This window comes from Aplysia californica, unplaced genomic scaffold (genome assembly GCF_000002075.1).
Source record: "Aplysia californica isolate F4 #8 unplaced genomic scaffold, AplCal3.0 scaffold00007, whole genome shotgun sequence".
Taxonomy (NCBI): domain Eukaryota; kingdom Metazoa; phylum Mollusca; class Gastropoda; order Aplysiida; family Aplysiidae; genus Aplysia; species Aplysia californica.
Genome location: NW_004797277.1, coordinates 1,023,595 through 1,041,035, shown reverse-complemented (window position 1 = coordinate 1,041,035; position 17,441 = coordinate 1,023,595). Strand labels below are relative to the sequence as shown.

The 17,441-nt window shown below is 37.1% G+C and overlaps 1 protein-coding gene across 1 annotated transcript in view; it reads left to right on the top strand.

Moving 5' to 3' along the window:
- LOC101861920 (major vault protein) overlaps positions 1-16,346 on the top strand; it is a gene marked incomplete at its 5' end in the record, with an annotated part of 31,909 nt that extends 15,563 nt beyond the window's left edge. The window contains 16 exon segments of the mRNA XM_013081476.1: positions 144-248; positions 995-1,085; positions 1,512-1,572; positions 2,377-2,471; positions 3,335-3,413; positions 4,453-4,606; positions 5,396-5,475; positions 5,846-5,905; positions 6,959-7,037; positions 7,617-7,741; positions 10,947-11,047; positions 11,794-12,020; positions 12,587-12,651; positions 13,060-13,140; positions 14,324-14,404; positions 14,756-16,346. Coding sequence (XP_012936930.1) covers positions 144-248; positions 995-1,085; positions 1,512-1,572; positions 2,377-2,471; positions 3,335-3,413; positions 4,453-4,606; positions 5,396-5,475; positions 5,846-5,905; positions 6,959-7,037; positions 7,617-7,741; positions 10,947-11,047; positions 11,794-12,020; positions 12,587-12,651; positions 13,060-13,140; positions 14,324-14,404; positions 14,756-14,872 — 1,601 coding nt within the window. The 3' untranslated portion in view covers positions 14,873-16,346.
- Positions 16,347-17,441: the final 1,095 nt, after the last annotated feature.

Genomic DNA, 17,441 nt, shown 5'->3' with positions numbered 1-17,441 from the left:
CACACACACACCAAAGTTATTTTTTTACATTATAAGGGCACTGGGTAAGACGGTCACCTGTGTAAGACAGACACTTTTCTATTCGACAATGGGTGGCTGTCCGACCATTTTGACTCTATCATTTGTTACATTCCTCACCTCAGGTGAAAAACTTGAATTTGGCAAGATCCAAGATGCAAGAGTGCTGTCTGAGGATGATTCTGTTGTCCTTCAAGCTTTGGACAAATTTATTGATACTGTGGGTGAAGGTTGGTCTTCTGTTTGTTCATTCGCTATGCAACGAAAGTGAGACTTGAGGGTTGATGAAGAACTGTAATTTCTTTAATGCTTGTGTCATTTACATTTTTCAAGACAGCTCAGTCCAATCTGTGTGTTGGTGGGGATACTAGTATGCTGTACGCCATCTTGAGAATCAACACTGTTTGAGGAGCTGTGTCACTCCTACACCACATCTTCCCTACTAAGGGCTGGCTTCTTTTCCCTATGCAGTTGAACCTGTTCTAACGGCCACATGTCCAAGACGATCACCTGTACAGCCCATCACGTCCCACTTCACCCCTTGTGTTTCTTTTTAAATCATGACACTGTACTGTACCTGTCTAAGGCAACTAATTTTCTCCTCGACAATGGATGGCTGTCATGGACAATTTTGATTATACTTACAGCCTTCTATCCAGTTGTTTTTTATGTCAGTCTGTTGACAGATAGTTTTTTAATACTAAGAATATAGATCCATAAACCCTACAGCATGGAACAGGCCTTCAAAATGTCGTAGTTTTTTCCTGAAGGATGTTATCCTATTGTAAGTACTGAAGAAAAGTAAATTATGTTTACAGATGTATGGGTTTTATGCTGAGGATGTATAGTGGAGTTGAAATGATTTATTCTTGACTTAAAGGCTTACACATGAAAGTGAAGTAGAAAACAACTAGGGATCTGTTCTGCATGCTTCCTCTTTCAAGCTGATATTAAATGTTTGTGTTTCCCTTTCCAGCAAAAGTGAAGCGTGAACCAGGTGACAAATGGCTCATCAAAGGCCCAATGATCTACATACCACCAATCCATGTGAAAATTGTTAAGCAGAGGTACATGTTGTTATACTTACTTCAGAACGAACATTTACGGCTATCTGTAAAATTTGCACTGTCTTAAATACCTCAAAATATGGCTTTTTTGTGTTGTGAAGATACTTACATCGTATAATCATAGAAGACACATAGTTAAACTTTAAGATAACACATTTCTTAAAGAACATTTATAATGGGAACTAGTTTGGTAGTTTTTCTTGCTGGTGGGCAATGAAAAAATGAACTATGGTTTGAATCTTGAAAAACCCTGCATATTTATACTGCATCTTTCAAATAAAGTGGACCAGCGTCAAGTCATGGAAAATATCAGTTGACCTCTGAAACATAGATTAAGGAATTCGATGTACTTCTTGACTTTGGTTACTTTTAGTTTCTTCAGCCTCATCAGGTTATTAACACATTTTGCAAACTTTTTTTTTTCAGGAAAAAAATTCCACTGAGCAAAAATGAAGGAGTGTATATTCAAGACGCACATTCAGGAAGGGTGAGTTAGTTTTTTATGCTTTTTCTCGATATATACTCTTGTTTGATAGGAGTAATGTGGTATTTTCATACACACCTGGAGTTGAAATGGTTAGTTTGATTCTATACAGTATTTTTAATCTTATAATTAGCTTTATTATGTCCTTCTACCTGGTTAATCTTGTGTTTTAAGTTTGCTTCTTTTATTGAAACTATTCATGTTAGTTTGTTGTCTTTACCTCTCACTCTTTCTTGCATATTTGAATATAAGGAGGGTCGCATGGAGAAGTTTACTCCGGTTTTAATGGAGGAGTGAATAGTGATTAAATGACCATGCTTTGTGTAGACATTGATGTCATCATAGCCTTTTGGGTGGTACCCACTAGATGTGTCCTCTGGCTCCTTACCCCACCCCCCAAAAAAACAAAAACAAACAAATAATAAATACATAAATAAATAAATAAAAAATTTTTACTAAAAACTTGCTGTCCTCCAGAGACCAACTGTGCTTTTTAGAAATTGTTTTCAAATATACAGTGTTATGTTTATTTTGTAAAAAATCAACAAGCCTTTGTGGGTGGTTGGCGGGTGCTCTAGTGTGGTTTGCTCCTCCTTATCCGTCAGATATCTATCCCCCTTATCTCTCCTTCTTTTCTGTGTTTGTTACTCCCTTGTAACTAACACCTCTAATCTCTGGCACTTGTATGACCCATTCTCGTTGCAAGTGCCTTAAAGTCTTACTAAAACATAACAAATCTATCCTCAGGGATAAAGGTACTTCCTTTTTCATTCTTTTTCTATAAGTGTATATTATTTTGATTGTCAGGTTCGCTTGGTGATGGGCCCCTGTGCTTACATGCTGACTGCCACGGAGGACCTTTGGCAGAAGGAACTTAGTAATGAAACAGAAAACCTACTCAGGTACAACTTTTGAACTGGCGACTTCACAGTTTCTACAGACTACAGTCAAATCTGCTCACTCAAAGACCACCTGTCCATGACAATCATCTGTTCAAACAACCACTTTCCACTCCCCCCCCCCCCCCCCCCAGTATCTGTTATCTATATTATAATGACACTCTCCAGGAGAACCAGCTGTCTAAGATGACCACTTTTCTCCTCAATAATAGATGGTCAACTTAAACAAGATAGACTGTAAAAATGTGTCATGACGCGGTGTAATCAGGCACTCATCAATTTTTGGGCATATGGAGTCGGTTGTATAATCTTAAAACTTGTTCATTTGTCTTGCTTTTGATGAAAAAAATACCTATCTTGTCTTGAATTGAAGTCCAGGTATTTGTGATTGAAGGAGGTTAGTCTCCTGGTGTTAAATGTTATATTACTGAGAAAATGGCCGCCAAAGTTTATTGATTTAAAAGAGCTTTTTTGGTGCCTTGATCAAAATTTTTTCCTTTAAATTCACACAGAAATGTGACTTTATACATGTAAAATGTGAAAAGTCAAAGGGGAAAAAAATGGTTAAAATTGCCCAAGAGGGGGCAAAAATGTCTGATTCTCTGACTACATTATTTTGACAAGCACCTGATTTCACTGTGCTGCCATGTGTTTTGCCAATTTAACATTTGACAAATATGTAAGTGTAAATGCTTAAGTTTCTTCATCTAAGTTATTTTGAGCTTATGATGAAGAATCTGTTGACTTTATTTTCTAAGACACCTCATAACAAAAATAAAACTGCCCCATGGTTGACATCATCTTGATAAAGAAGTTGTGGCTAAACATGCAGGACAGCAAAAAAGCTCCTTTTCTTGATCTTACAGACATGGTGGTGGCTCTGGAGAGGGTGATATCAGGAAGCTTGCTTACTATGAGCAGTCTATTGACCCAATGAACGCTGAGGTAAGGATACGTTTACGATGGGTTTGGGAAATAGCAAATAGACTCACGTCATGCCAGCCAGACATGTAACCTCTCTGATAGTGGAATAACTGCCCAATAGTCATTAAGCCATTATTTTTTTTCTTTCTTCTCCACTGTTCTGCTCTATTGGCCAGTTGGTCTTCATTTGATATGAGTTGTTTGTGTCTCTTTAGGTGTTGAGCTCAAGCAAATGCTAAAGATACAGATTCCTGCTTTCTCTTTAAGTTCATGAAAGTAACAAAGCACTTCTCAAGTGTTCATTTATTTTTATATCTTATCTAGGATTTGCTTTGGAGTAAAGCTCTAGTAGAGGGTGGTAGGTAGGGCTCTGATGTGATCTACTCTTTTGTGAAATATTATTCTAATCTGTTCACTGCGACCCCTGGCCATTTTGTGTGGACTCAAGATAAACTTTCACTCATCAGCAAGTAAAACTGTATTGGGATACTATATCACCTAGAAAAAACATTATCATTATAGTTCATAAAAGCCATCTTAAAAAGAAAATCCCTCTCAGGGTTCCAGAAAGTCAGTATTGATATTGAAATATTTTAAAAAGTATTTAGTTACTTCTGTGATCAGCAGGACTCGATTTGTTGGTTGTTACAGAAATATTCATGTGAATGGATGCTGAATTTGTAATCTTATTTTACAAAATAACAAAAAAAGATTAGACTTGATACAGTCTTTTTGGTCCTCTATAGGGCAACATTGACATTGTTTTTGTGAAGAGATATAAAACTTTAAACCATTTTTATTTGTTTTGTTTGTTTTGTCCCGCTACCTTTTATGGGTGCTATGTTAATGATCTCATTCATATCATTTGCTGTAATAATGGGATCAAGTACATTGGTATTTCAACACTAAGAGGAAACAACAATAGAATAAGCAGGAATAGCTTTATTTGTTGGCATTCAATTGCTTAAATAATGTTTAAAGAAATTATTTTCTTTTAGCTTTCATCTCCTACTCTACCTCAGGGTGTTAACAAACTGTATTGTTTTCTACTGCCATTCAGGGACGGGACAAAACGAAGGTTGTCACTTACAGATGTCCCAGCAATACAGCTGTGCAGGTTTACGACTACCTGCAGAAGACAGCACGAGTGATCTTTGGACCCGATCTCGTTGTTTTGGGGCCTCATGAAAACTTTAACGTTTTGAGTCTGAGCGGTAAAGAACAAACATGTCATTCTTTTCTTCATGCATGTCCTTTTAACTTCTCTCACATTATTTGTTTTCCAGGGAGTTTTTAAAAAATGACATAGGAACATTTTTATTCATACATCCATTCAGTTGACTGGCTCACATACTTTTTACTTTTCCGATCCAGGACTGGCTCACATAACTTAGCACTGATTCTCTTTATCAAGTATTTATTACATCAATTTACAATCATTTCCCATGGGGTACATACAGCATTGTGACTTGGTAAGGACATATCACTCTCATTGGTATCAGAACTACAACTCATTTTTGATTATTTAGCTTTTCTTGGACATCTCAAAATTATTATTAGTCATTCTTACTTCCTGAATTTCCTATTGTATAAGGATCTTTACATCAAGCTTTTCATGCATTCCCATTGCTGATGAGGTTGAGTATCATTTTTATGGGGATGTTTTAGTTAATACTTTATTTTAATTTGGTGTTCATTGTGATCCCATTGTGTATTAATTGGAAAATTCTGCACAATTTTTTATGTTTTGCTTTTTTGTCCTGTTTAGATTTTTTTTTCACTTTGTCGTAGCCTTTTCACCATATTGTGCCGAACTGATTTTGCTGCTCTGGAATTAAACTAAAAGAAAACACAAAGATAACTGCATTTATCAAAATGTATAGCTTAAGTCAAGATCAAACTGTAAATGAAATTCTTTATGGTGCTCAGCTCTAGCTGTGGTTGAGAACCTTGCAGAACCTAAGAACTTGACATAATTCTCTCTTTTCTTATTGTTTATGCAGCTGGCAAACCAAAGCTGCCCAATGCACTGAAATCATTGTGCCTCATGCTTGGTCCAGATTTCATTACTGACGTTATTGAGGTAAGAACCTGTCACATTTTATCTTCATCACTTATTTCCTAATTATTCATCTTGTATTTTTTAGTTTTAGTAGAGGTTTTACGGCGCTCACAAATGCATAAGGTCATATGAGCGCCAGAAGATTAGAGCTGTTACAAGAGAGTAACATAAAACATAAAAAAGAAGGAGGGGAGATAAGGACGATAGATGTTTGGTAAACTTTCATCTTGTTTGTTTTCATGCTGCAGCATAATCGAAATAGTTGAGCGGAGTCCTTTATAATCATTTGATCGTGGCAGAACTATCTTCTGAACAGATTACCAACTTATTGTATATATAAGAAAAGAATGCATATATTGTGACCATTTTCTCTTATGTACGTCTTTTTCAGGTGGAGACTTCTGATCATGCCAGATTGCGTATTCGCCTTGCCTTTAACAACTATTTTGATGTAAGTAATGTAGATGCTGACTGACGAGCTTGGTAGTGTGGAGATATATGCACTGTGCACACCTACTATTCCAAAGAAGCAGGTTCTGCTAAAGATTAGTACAGTGGTGTTTAAATAGAAAGAAAATAAATTACATTTTATTGATACACGTAGGGAAATTTGGGTTACAATGGCAAACACCCATACGTAAATACATAATAAGAAATAGATACATAAATGCACATTTGAATTTATACATAAATACACAATATCACACCAATACAGAACAGTTTCACAAACATGCCATTGCTGATCACCACTGTGCAGCTGAAGATGAGTTAGTTTTCTATGCAGGTTTCCTCCCTTGGTTAAAATAGATAGGGAAGGATGTAGCAGGCCAAAAGTTTTACAGTTTGTATATATTTTACAAACTCCTTGGTACTTGAATGTTAAAGGAAGGGAAAAGCACTTGTAATTCCAAGTTCATCCTTAGTCGGAGGAGAAGAAATACTCTTTGGTACAAATAAGTAAAAAAACCTTTGGGAATGGCATTTAGCACTCTGAAAGGTGAAGGACTCTTTGTTCTTGTAGGAAAACAAATTAGTAACACCCAGGTTGACATTCTATTCTTACTTACCCTAAGATCTAGCTGAAGGAGTAGATACAATTTCTTATAATGGTAAAACTATTATTACCTTGTTTGCAATAATAAAAATTTTAATAAAGTTTGTAAAAATGTGTCTTGTTGTATTTTCAAATCGTAATCTATATCCTTTTCAATATATCTCTGTTTGGTATGTTTTTTGATAAATACAATAGACTGAATTGGGAAAATAGTTCAATATGCTCTTTTTTTCCGTCTGTCCTTGAAAACAAAAGTGAAGTTCCAGAGCATTGTAAAAGAGATTTAAAACTTAAGTTTGCATCCATTAAAAATGTCTCGTTTCATTTTTTAAAGAATAATCAGCGATGCCCATTGCTTTAATAAAACTGGACACATTTTTTTCAGCATGAACATTTCTATACTCAAATTTATGTGTTAAAATGTCTTTCTACTCTCTCTGTGTTTTTAAGGTGGACAAAACAGACCTGGAGAGTACTCGCAAAATATTTTCAGTGCCTGATTTCATCGGATTTGCCTGTCGTCAGATAGGTAATTTTACAAGCTATCTGAAGTTTGGCAACATTGACAGTGTACTTGTTTTGGTTTTTTAAAATCAGAAATGATGATTGGCGCTCATATGACCTTATGCAGCTGCGAGCGCCGTAAAACCTCTACTAAATGAGAAATGATGAGTAGTTTTAAAGAAATGATGTTGCAATATTTAGCATTCATCAATCTTACAATTAAATCTAGCTTTGGATGACTCTTTTTTAAAAGAATTGTTTTTGTGCAATTTTAGGGTATAATTTTTCCTAAAATATTGGTTGATGGCTCTTAGCTGTGTAGTAGAATAGTTTTGGGTTGCTGTTTTTTTCTTAAACTTCTTTTTCTAGCAATCCCAGCAAAGTAGATTCACAAATAATGTTGTTTTGTGTCATCTTTGGTTTGTACTAAAATTGTACTATGTCGGACTGGTAATGATATCTGCAGAGTATATAGTTTTTTGTTTTTGTTTTATTTTTTATTTCTAAGGATTTTTTGTACTCAGTGTTTTGATATGCCATTATTAGAGACATCTCAGACTCATTGAATAGAGTGTACAGTGTGACCTTTTTTATGCCTCTTCAGCTAGCCGTATCCGTGCCTCGGTTGCATTGATTACTTTTGACGAGTTCCACCGCCACTCTGCCCAGCTCATACAAGCAGCAGTGTTTGGGAAGCAGCAGTCTTTGAGATTTGATGTGAACAATCTGGTGAGTCATACTGCATGTAAAAGGACCCAAGAGGTCTAACCACACCTTTTTTTTTTCATGAATATGTATAAAGCGACAGGCAAATTTCTTTGGACACACAATGCGGAAAGAAGCATTGGAGAATATTGTAACAACAGGCAAGTTTGGTGGAAAGAGAGGCAGAGGCTGATAGAGGGAAAAGATACTGGACAAGATGACAACATGGCTGGGAGCAGCAAGAACAACAGACACCATTGCTGCAACACAAGACAGAGTGAAGTGGAGGTCCATGATCGCCCAATCCAGTCGGCAAGGCACTGGATGATGATGATGATGTATCAAGTCCACTTGCACTGCTGTATGTTTGTACAAAAGAAATGGGAATGAAAATATATTTATTAGACTACTGATTGGTTTGTAGAAGTATTGAAGGTTTTTGAAGAGAGTGATGATACAATGTTTCCCTTCATGAAGAGTCAGGATTTCACTCCTCATATGTGTCATGGTGCTGTGAAATCAGTCGCTTGTCAATGTTTGGGCAAGTGGAGTTATTGATATAATCTTAACTCCTACTGGCCTGAACAATGCCCACTCATCAAGAGAAGTACTCGAGGAGGGCCTACCCCAAGGTTCCTCTCCGAGTTGCACTTTGTTCCTGATCTTCATTAATGATGTGACGAACGTGTTGAAATCAGAAAAGACTCTCTACGCTGATGATCTTGCTCTCTGGCAGACACATCGCAGCACGGTAGTAGGAGCAGGAAAATTAAATGAAGACCTCAAGAGGCTCCACAATTACTGTCAGAAATGGAAGCTCAAAATAAACTGCTCGACAACAGTATACACCATCTTTACAAAGAGCCATAAAATAGCCAAAGAAAAACTCCAACTGAAGATAGGAAATGAAAATCTCCCCAAAGAAGAACAACCAACGTATCTAGGAGTCAAACTTGACCAAAGTCTAACAATGAAAAGCCAAGTGGAGAGCATAAAGAACAAGGCGAAAAGAAGACTCCAACTTTTAAAGAAACTTGCGAGCAGTTCATGGGGATCAGACAAACAAATTCTGAGAGCTCTATACCTTGGTTATGTCCGATCTTCCCTGGAATACAGCAATAGCCTACTCACTACGTGTAGTGCAACTACTTGCAATACCCTTGACAAGGTCCAAAATAATGCCCTTCGTTTCATTAATGGTGGCATGAGATCTACACCTACTGCCGCATGTGAAATTCTGTCAAATGTTGAACCCCTGGGAATACGCAGAGATAAAACAGTTTTGGAGCTTCATGAAAGAACCAAAAGAATGTGCCCCAACCACCCAAACAGGAAATTAGTAGAAACATGGAAACCAAAGAAACGACTTCAACAAAAATCAGTCATGCATCGCATCACAGAACTAATGGAGAGCCACCACCTACCACAAAATAGAAGAGAAACCAAAAGAGTCAACCAAAACATCCCTCCTCACTTTTCTATGGAAAAACCAATCATTAAAACTTCTCTTAGAGACAATAGCACAAAATCTTCAGACCCAGTGAAGTTGATGCTTTCACACCAAACAATCGACAGCTATTCAGATGACTGGATACAGGTCTATACAGACGGCTCAGCATTCAAAGGCACAACCAAAGCCGGATATGGAATACTAATACAATACCCAGATGGAAGTTCCAATGAGATCTCTGCAGCCTGTGGAGAGAAATGCAACAACTACGACGCAGAAATGATAGCAATTGAAACAGCACTATACCATCTCCGCACAGTTTTTGACACTCATCCAAACAAAACCCAGAGTATAGTGATCTTCACTGACTCATTATCAGTCTTGCAAGCAATAGAAAATTATCACCATCTAAATGAAGACTTGACACATATACTGTTTGGCTCCCATCATCTGATAACATTCTGTGGCGTCAACCTGGTGATGCAGTGGATTCCCGGACACTCAAACATACCTGGAAATGACAGAGCAGACACACTCGCCAAAAGGGGATCTAGACAGGAACAACCAACATTCCAACTTCATACCACACTGCAAAACAAATCATTAAAAGCAACAGCAAACAAGATTGGATGAACAGATGGGCCTTGGGAAAGACGGGCAGAGCAGTTTTCAAACATATGACTACAACAAAACGAAATGACAATATCAACCACCTACAGAGAAAGAAACAGACCACGATCTTCCGCCTACGAACAGAACATATACAGCTCAACTTTCACTTAAACAGAATAAAACCAGAACTTCCCCCAATGTGTCCTTTGTGTGACCATGCATATGAGACAGTGGAACATCACCTTTTCCACTGTACAGCCCTAAATGACATCAGAGCTACCCTTCTCCCTCCGAGACCTAACTTCGACAACACACTCTACGGAACATTACAGCAACTGCAGCAAACCTGCACTTATCACTACATGGCATTGGACAGAAGGGCGAGAGCCCAGATGTTGCTGGATCGATAACAACAACAACAACAGCAACAACTGGCCTGAATAACACGCTCTGTGTCGTTTCCATTTATCCCCATCCACAGATTTTTGTCCCACCCTTTGTTATAACTTACTACTGTATGTTGATGATTGTTAAAGTGCATCTCATTTTGAAGTGCGTGGAAAATAGGTTGGGCAAAGATATGTATGGGGGGTTGGGGATGGGGGTGTCAATTCAAATGATCGAAATCTTGAATATGTTGAAGATGGCTGACCACTTTTTAAAATGATTTATGCTGGGGGACCTGCCCAAGGGGATCAAGATCTTAAATAAATGAGAAATTTGTTCATAGGTCCAAGGGAACATTCTTTACTTTGTTGTCAACACTGTCCTCATTGTGTCATTTTGTCTTTAATCAACTTGTTTCTCCCCATCCCTCTCCCCCTCCCACCATCCTCTGCCGTTTAGTTTTTATGGGTCTCAATATTCTGCTATTTAGTGGATTCCCGCTACCACCATTTCCTCCGCTAAACTCAGTTACTGCTACTCTTTTACTTGAAATCATCTTCCATACCCTCAAATTGGTATGAAATAACCTTGCTTTGATAAATTGGTGGGGGTTTTTTCAGCATTCTAGGGTTTTACAGTATAATGATAATGGGTGTCTCGCAAAAATGGTCTTCTGTCACGATCACGAGGAAAGTTCCTCCTTTTTTAAAATTCTGAGTTGAGGCCCATGAGTTTTACTCCTTTTCATGTTCTGTGTGTGATTGGTTATTTCTTCACTAGGTTATCAGTGGCATTGATGTTCAGAGCATTGAACCCTCTGATGCCAAGATGAGAGACAGTTTGAGCAAATCAGTGCAGCTTGCTATTGAAATTGCTACAAAGTGAGTTCAGTAGGACTTTTTAAAAATTGTTTTCTAACTCTTTTCAGCAGTGATTTGTGTCAGTGAGAAGGTTCACAAGTAAAGAAAAATTTGCACTTAAAAATAGCTTTATTTATTGTTCAGTTGTGTTTTGGAAGGATTTGTGCATTAGTATCGAATACATTTTTCTGAAACAAATGTAGAGATCTCTTTGGTTAGTAGGCTAGGGTTAAAGGGGGGGGGGGGGGAGATTCCTTGAGTGGTTTTACATAATAATAAAGGGAAAAAGTAGATAATGATAATGGAAGGCAGAGATGATACACCGAAATAAATGTGACATTTTGGTAAGGGTAGGGCCGATAAATTTGAAAGTATTGTGCCCCTTTGTTTGATAATGATGTGACCTAAAGTGGCCTTCAATGCTGTATTAATAATTGTTATTGGGCTTTTGTAGGAAATTACTTGGTGGGATCAAGTGTATCTCATTACCTTGTCTTAGTATCTTTTCTCCTGCAACTTTTCTCCTGCAACCAGCCCTCCTTGTGTTTCAATTTAAGAGGCAAAACTATAAGAACACTGATGTTGATTTTTATGTATTATTCAGATGATATGTTTTGTCCAGAGTTGTACATTTTTGCTGTTTATTTCCTCATTGATAATACTTTTCAACTGTGAAAGATCAAAATGAAATATAAATAAATTTAGTAGCCTATTAGAAATTTGCCAGCGCCGAAGAACAAAAGCATTTTTGTATTTTTCCAACCCAGTTCTATTGAAGCAGCTGCATCACATGAAGCTCAAAGGGAAGAACAGATTGCCAAAGGGCACCTGGAGAGACAAATTTTGGTAACGGAGAAAGAGTCTGAGCGAGAAAGGGCAAAATTGTACGAGCTGAGGGCCTTGGCATCAGCTGTTGAATCCACGGGACAGGCCAAGGCTGAGGCTCAAGCCAAGGCTGAGAGATTCCTCATCGAGTGCCAGAGTCAGATTGATGGTACGTGCCTCTTTACACCAAGATTTTACACACTGGGGCTATGCTTGAATGGGATGAGTCATTAAATAAAAGTAGACTGGTTGTAACTGGTGCAAAATAATCTACTTCTTTTTGCAGTGATTTACAGAAAGTACTTGACCCCCTCCAGGTACGACTGTTGTTTTATGGTTTGTTTTAAAATAGAAATACAACTTTTTAAGGATGTACAATAGAAACCAAATCGTTATTTGTCTTGCTTAGGGCCACTTTATAGGTAGATTACTAAAGGCCTGCCTTCCTATGTACACGGCTTGGTTTGGAGTAATTTCACATGGCATAATTTGGCTAGTTTTTACAAACTGGCAAATCATCGTTTGTTGACAATTTCCACTGTGCTTTTCTTGGTGCCCACATCCCCAAATCTCAAACGTTATGTCTTATTGAAAACACATGCAGAGTGTGAATTTATGTTTTCGTCCTCTTGTGTTTGTTTTAAAAGATTGATTATCTTATAAATCATTTCTGCTTGAATTTTGTTTAGATAGACTGCTTGTCCTGAAGTAACCCGTATGTATTTCTCATTCTAGCTGCCAGACTGAAGGCTGAAGCCTCACAGATAGAGCATGATGCCAAGCTACAGTTTGAGAATAAGGTCAGAGTCTGGCAGTGTGGATTTTATTAGATTTCTGCTCCTATGTGCTGCGTTATTTAGATAAATGATAATTCAGTCTGATATGGTATTTAGTTAATATATTACTCGTTAAATGTGGGAATCAGTTGAAGTACAAATTAAGTTGAGTGAGAGAGCTGCTGATTAGAAGTTTATTTTAGAGATGTTTCCTTTATAAGTGTTTGTTTTAAAAAAAAAAAAAAATAAGTTTTTTTTAACTGCTCTTCTTTGTCATTGGGAAACACCACGAAGAGAGCTATGAGCAGGCGGACTTAAGTGAGTGTTTGCCTAACAAGAAGGAAGGACAATATGGAATAAACAATCTCGTACTTTGTCTTTTGAAAACTTTAGTAATAGTTTTTAATGATATTATTTTGATCTTATTCACAGCTGCGGAGGCAAACATTGGACTATCAGAAGAAAATGAACTCTATCACCATTGGCAAAGAGAATGCATTTGCACAACTTGAGGTATGCCTTTTAGACAATATTCATTCTTTGTATCCTGTTTTAAATGGTGTGGGAAAAAGTTTTCATCATTTTTCCCATTTTAGAGAAATTCATTTGGGGTCTGTTTGAAACTGAAGGCACGTAAGGAACTGACCTTGAATGATTGACATTTTGTTAATGGCTTCCCGTAACTCCCGCCATAAGGCCCAGCTTCCCTGGTCTTGATATTCACGGACTAACTGCAATTTTCTCCTGGATTGACCCCTAGTGACTAGTCAAATGAAAGGTATTTTAAAAACATTAATTTTGTCCATACTTATTCAAAAAATCATTCACAGAAGGTGTTCTATATCTATACAAGTATGGTTTGTTTTGAAATGATCAAAAAGGGGTTATCATAATTAATTTTGGGGCTTTAATTTCTTTATTTGACCCTAATTTATCCTCAATTTTTTTCACTTTGTTTCATTCCTCTTCGAACATTACATGACTAAGAATATGTTACTGACACACATTAAGAGGATATACCATTGTCCTCGTCGGACATTATTGGACAAACTATTATTGTTATTAGTCTCTGAATCTAATGGACTAAAACAGCTATAGTTAGCAGGGAATAAATGAAATATATTTGCCGTAGGTCTAGGTGCGTTGCAAGATTTAGAGCCAGAGGTTTGCTGAACTGAAGTTTTATTCACTGATTTAACTGAAGTGACAGATTTTGACTCGAAGATCTGCCACTAGTTTCATATAAAGGTAAATTTTTGTTTTTTAGTGGATGGATATCATTGTCATTGCTGCGCTTAATGAGCCAGCAAGTAGGATTATGCTGTTTAACTTCTCGCCGTCAACCCCCCCCCCCCCCCATTATCACACAGATAATGTTACGGGTAACAGTAACAAGAAAATCATAAATCTGAATGAAACATTTCATGTTAGAGACTTCTACTTTGATTTAATGGAAATGGGAATGGTTACAACTTTGATCACTGTCCGCATCATGACAGTTGGGTTGCCAGTATTAGAAAAACAATTCTGAAGTTTGATGTGGCAACAAATGAAATGGCAGTAGTCAGGCATTGTGAAAAAACATCTCAAGTTTTGCGATGACAGTAGTCAGTGAGTTAAATAGTGTTGTATATGGGAAAAACCAGTATTTTACCTTATATTCTTATCGTATCCAAATTTTATTCTTGTATTGCAGACTAACAAGTTCCGTCAAATGGTTCAAACCCTTGGGACTGATACCCTTGTTGCCATAGCAAATGCAGGACCTGAAAGTCAGGTTGGTATCATCTTTTCATCCTTTTTTCCCAGATATTTCACCCTTTTTGGCCATTCTTTGAATGTTTACAAATTTGTTTGCAGCAATAGTATATTATAGGTGTAAGTCATTTATGCAGAAACGATTTGGTCTTGTTCTTTTCTTATTTGAAAGTGACTTCATAAGTATGAAGTTTACCCTGAAGGCAAGTGCTCCCTTCTTTTAACTTCCTCTTTTTCTTTTTTTCTTTAATTCAGTATGAAGTACTCAACCTACTTTTTCCCTTTCCTTAATTTCATAGTTGGCTTTTAAAAAATTTCCCAATGAGTAGTTGAAATTGATTTTTTAAATTTCAACCTTTCACCTCATCAGGTGAACTTGCTGAAAGGTCTAGGCCTCGAGAGCGTCTTGCTGACTGATGGTAACAGCCCGATCAACCTTCTGAACACTGCTTCTGGCCTGGTTGGGGGGCAGAACCCTCAAGAATAACTCCCGACGTCTTGCTGTGATGTTGAACTCTTTATTTGTTGAGTACAGACTGTGAATATAGTCAACTCTTAATGATATAAATGTCTTGTTGAACTCTTTATTTGTTGAGTACAGACTGTGAATATGATCAATTCTTAATGATATAAATGTCTTGTTGAACTCTTTATTTGTTGAGTACAGACTGTGAATATGATCTGTTCTTAATGATATAAATGTTTTGTTGAACTCTTGATTTGTTGAGCACAGGCTGTGAATAAGATCAAATGTTATAAATATCCTGTTCAAATCTCTGTTTTTGAAGATGGATTGAATAAGATCAAATGACGTACATGTTTCTTTCAGACTTTTCTTTAATTGGAATTGGACTTTAACTTTAGACTAGATTTTAAGTATTTTGTAGAACTTTCGAGGTTTGTTGAATTTTTTGTGCAGTGAGTCACAGACTGATTCAAAGTCAATAGTATAAACATAATTGAAATGATTGAGTGTACTGTTATGACCTTCATTAGAAGGAAATAGAGGCCATGAAAATTGTAGTGGAATTCATATTGCAGGCAAGCTGGTCAACTGGTCTACGCCCAGAAAACGAAATTTTCCTAGAGATAAAGTAAATCTGTTGAAAAATTGCACCTACATTGTGTATCTTTTCTTGCTTTTTTCAACTTTTAGAAATCAAATTTGGACAAATGTTTTTCGGTCACATGCAAGGTACACAACAGATTAAGAATCAGTAAATAAAAATTTGTATCATAATTTTAGGCTAACTTTACCTGAACAGCTGGCTAGCGATAATGGGGATTGGACTCCTCTTTTTTACCTCGCTGTGCATTCATTAATCATTACAATTAGTTTCCTTTTGAGTGGATTCCTTTCAATCAATTTGTTTTTTGTTTATTTTTATTTGGCTATATGTTGTGTGTATGTACTGTTATTGTTCTGGAGTGCAATTATTAGGATTTATTTGGCTTTCTTTTTTATTACAACAATGAAACAAAATGAATTTGTTACAGTTTTTTGTAATAGTTCTATTATGTTTGTATAAAATTTGCCATAAAGGATAATTGTTTCGAACATTTCACAATATTTTAGGCCTCCTAATGCCAATATAACATTTTGAAGTTTTGATATTTGAATAATTTTTATTATATCTTCCTCTTGCCACATTGCTGTTAGTTGATGAACTTTCCCAGCTCTTCAAGGGCTTAGTTCTACTCTGCGATGGATCCTAGTCTGTTGAGTTCTTTGTGTAGGAGCAAATACTGTCCTCATAAAGTATGATAAAGGTCAACTTAGAGTCAGATCGAATTCTTACCTTCTCTCTTTCTTTTCTGAAAACATGTGTCACACTTGGTAAAGTGTTTCAAACTCATAGCATTTTTTCTCTTGGGTAGGTATTTATTTGTGTGTGTGTGTGTGTGTGTGTGTGTGTGTGTGTGTGTGAGAGAGCATATTTGGCAATAAAGACATAAAGACATATCAGTTTGTTTTTTTATATGCACTACATATTTTTATACCTGGAGCTTTTTATGTCTCCCCTTTTCTTGTTGTCTACTCTTACTTGACTTCACATCAGCAGCTCACAATGTCACATATTATTTACTAGGAATATGGAGTAGAAAGCAAAAGTGTAAAGTCTGCTACTTTGAGTAGACTCTGTCGACTGTATATACAGTCAGCTTTGTACATAGCTATCTTTTGGATTGTTACTCCTCTTAGTTGTCTTTTTTTTATACAGTGGAACTCGGATTTAACGAGCTCGGATTCAACGAGAACTCGGATTCAACGAGATGAGATAAATTCCCTGGGTTTTTTTTCCTTTAAAATCAATAAAAGTAACCCGGATTCAACGAGTACTTAAATCAGCGAGCTCGGATTAAACGAGGTCGCTTCCAGGGTGAACAGCCTCCGCAGACTTGGCTTCGCTAATTTTTCTCCCCGAACAAACTGTATCTATTCTCGAAAACCATCCATTGCACCTGCATCGTGAACCATTATTCACTTAACCGATTGCATGCGACCAATCAGCGGCCTTCTTAAATACCAACACATGTGAAGTTGGCACGTGCATGTGTCTACTCAGGCGTGTGTCTGGGTCGAATGGGCGGCCTGCACACGTATGACTGTGAGTGCGTGTCGGGGAGGGGGCACTTGCGGTCCGGGTGTTGAACGTCGCATACAAACGTGTCATAGTCTTTTTTTCCCTCGGCAACTGATCAATATTACAATAATTAATAATAAGCTAGTCTTGACGTAGATCTACGTACTGAATTGTGCGCTGGTCTATGGAATCAAAATTTGCCGTATGCTAGGCTCTACAGCAACACAACTTTGTGGTAAACAATCGAGATTACACAGGCATGTGTATTTGAACGAATCGGTCTTTTTTTTTACACAGCTCATAATATGCAGGCATTTCAGGCACTACTTATGACTTCTCTTGTACATTACTTGCTCAGTGCCTGTAATTATCTACACAAAACCTCGTGTTTGCAGTAACGAACACTCGGATTCAACGAGATTTTAGGTCAGGCCCGACGACCTTGTTGAATCCGAGTTCCACTGTACATAC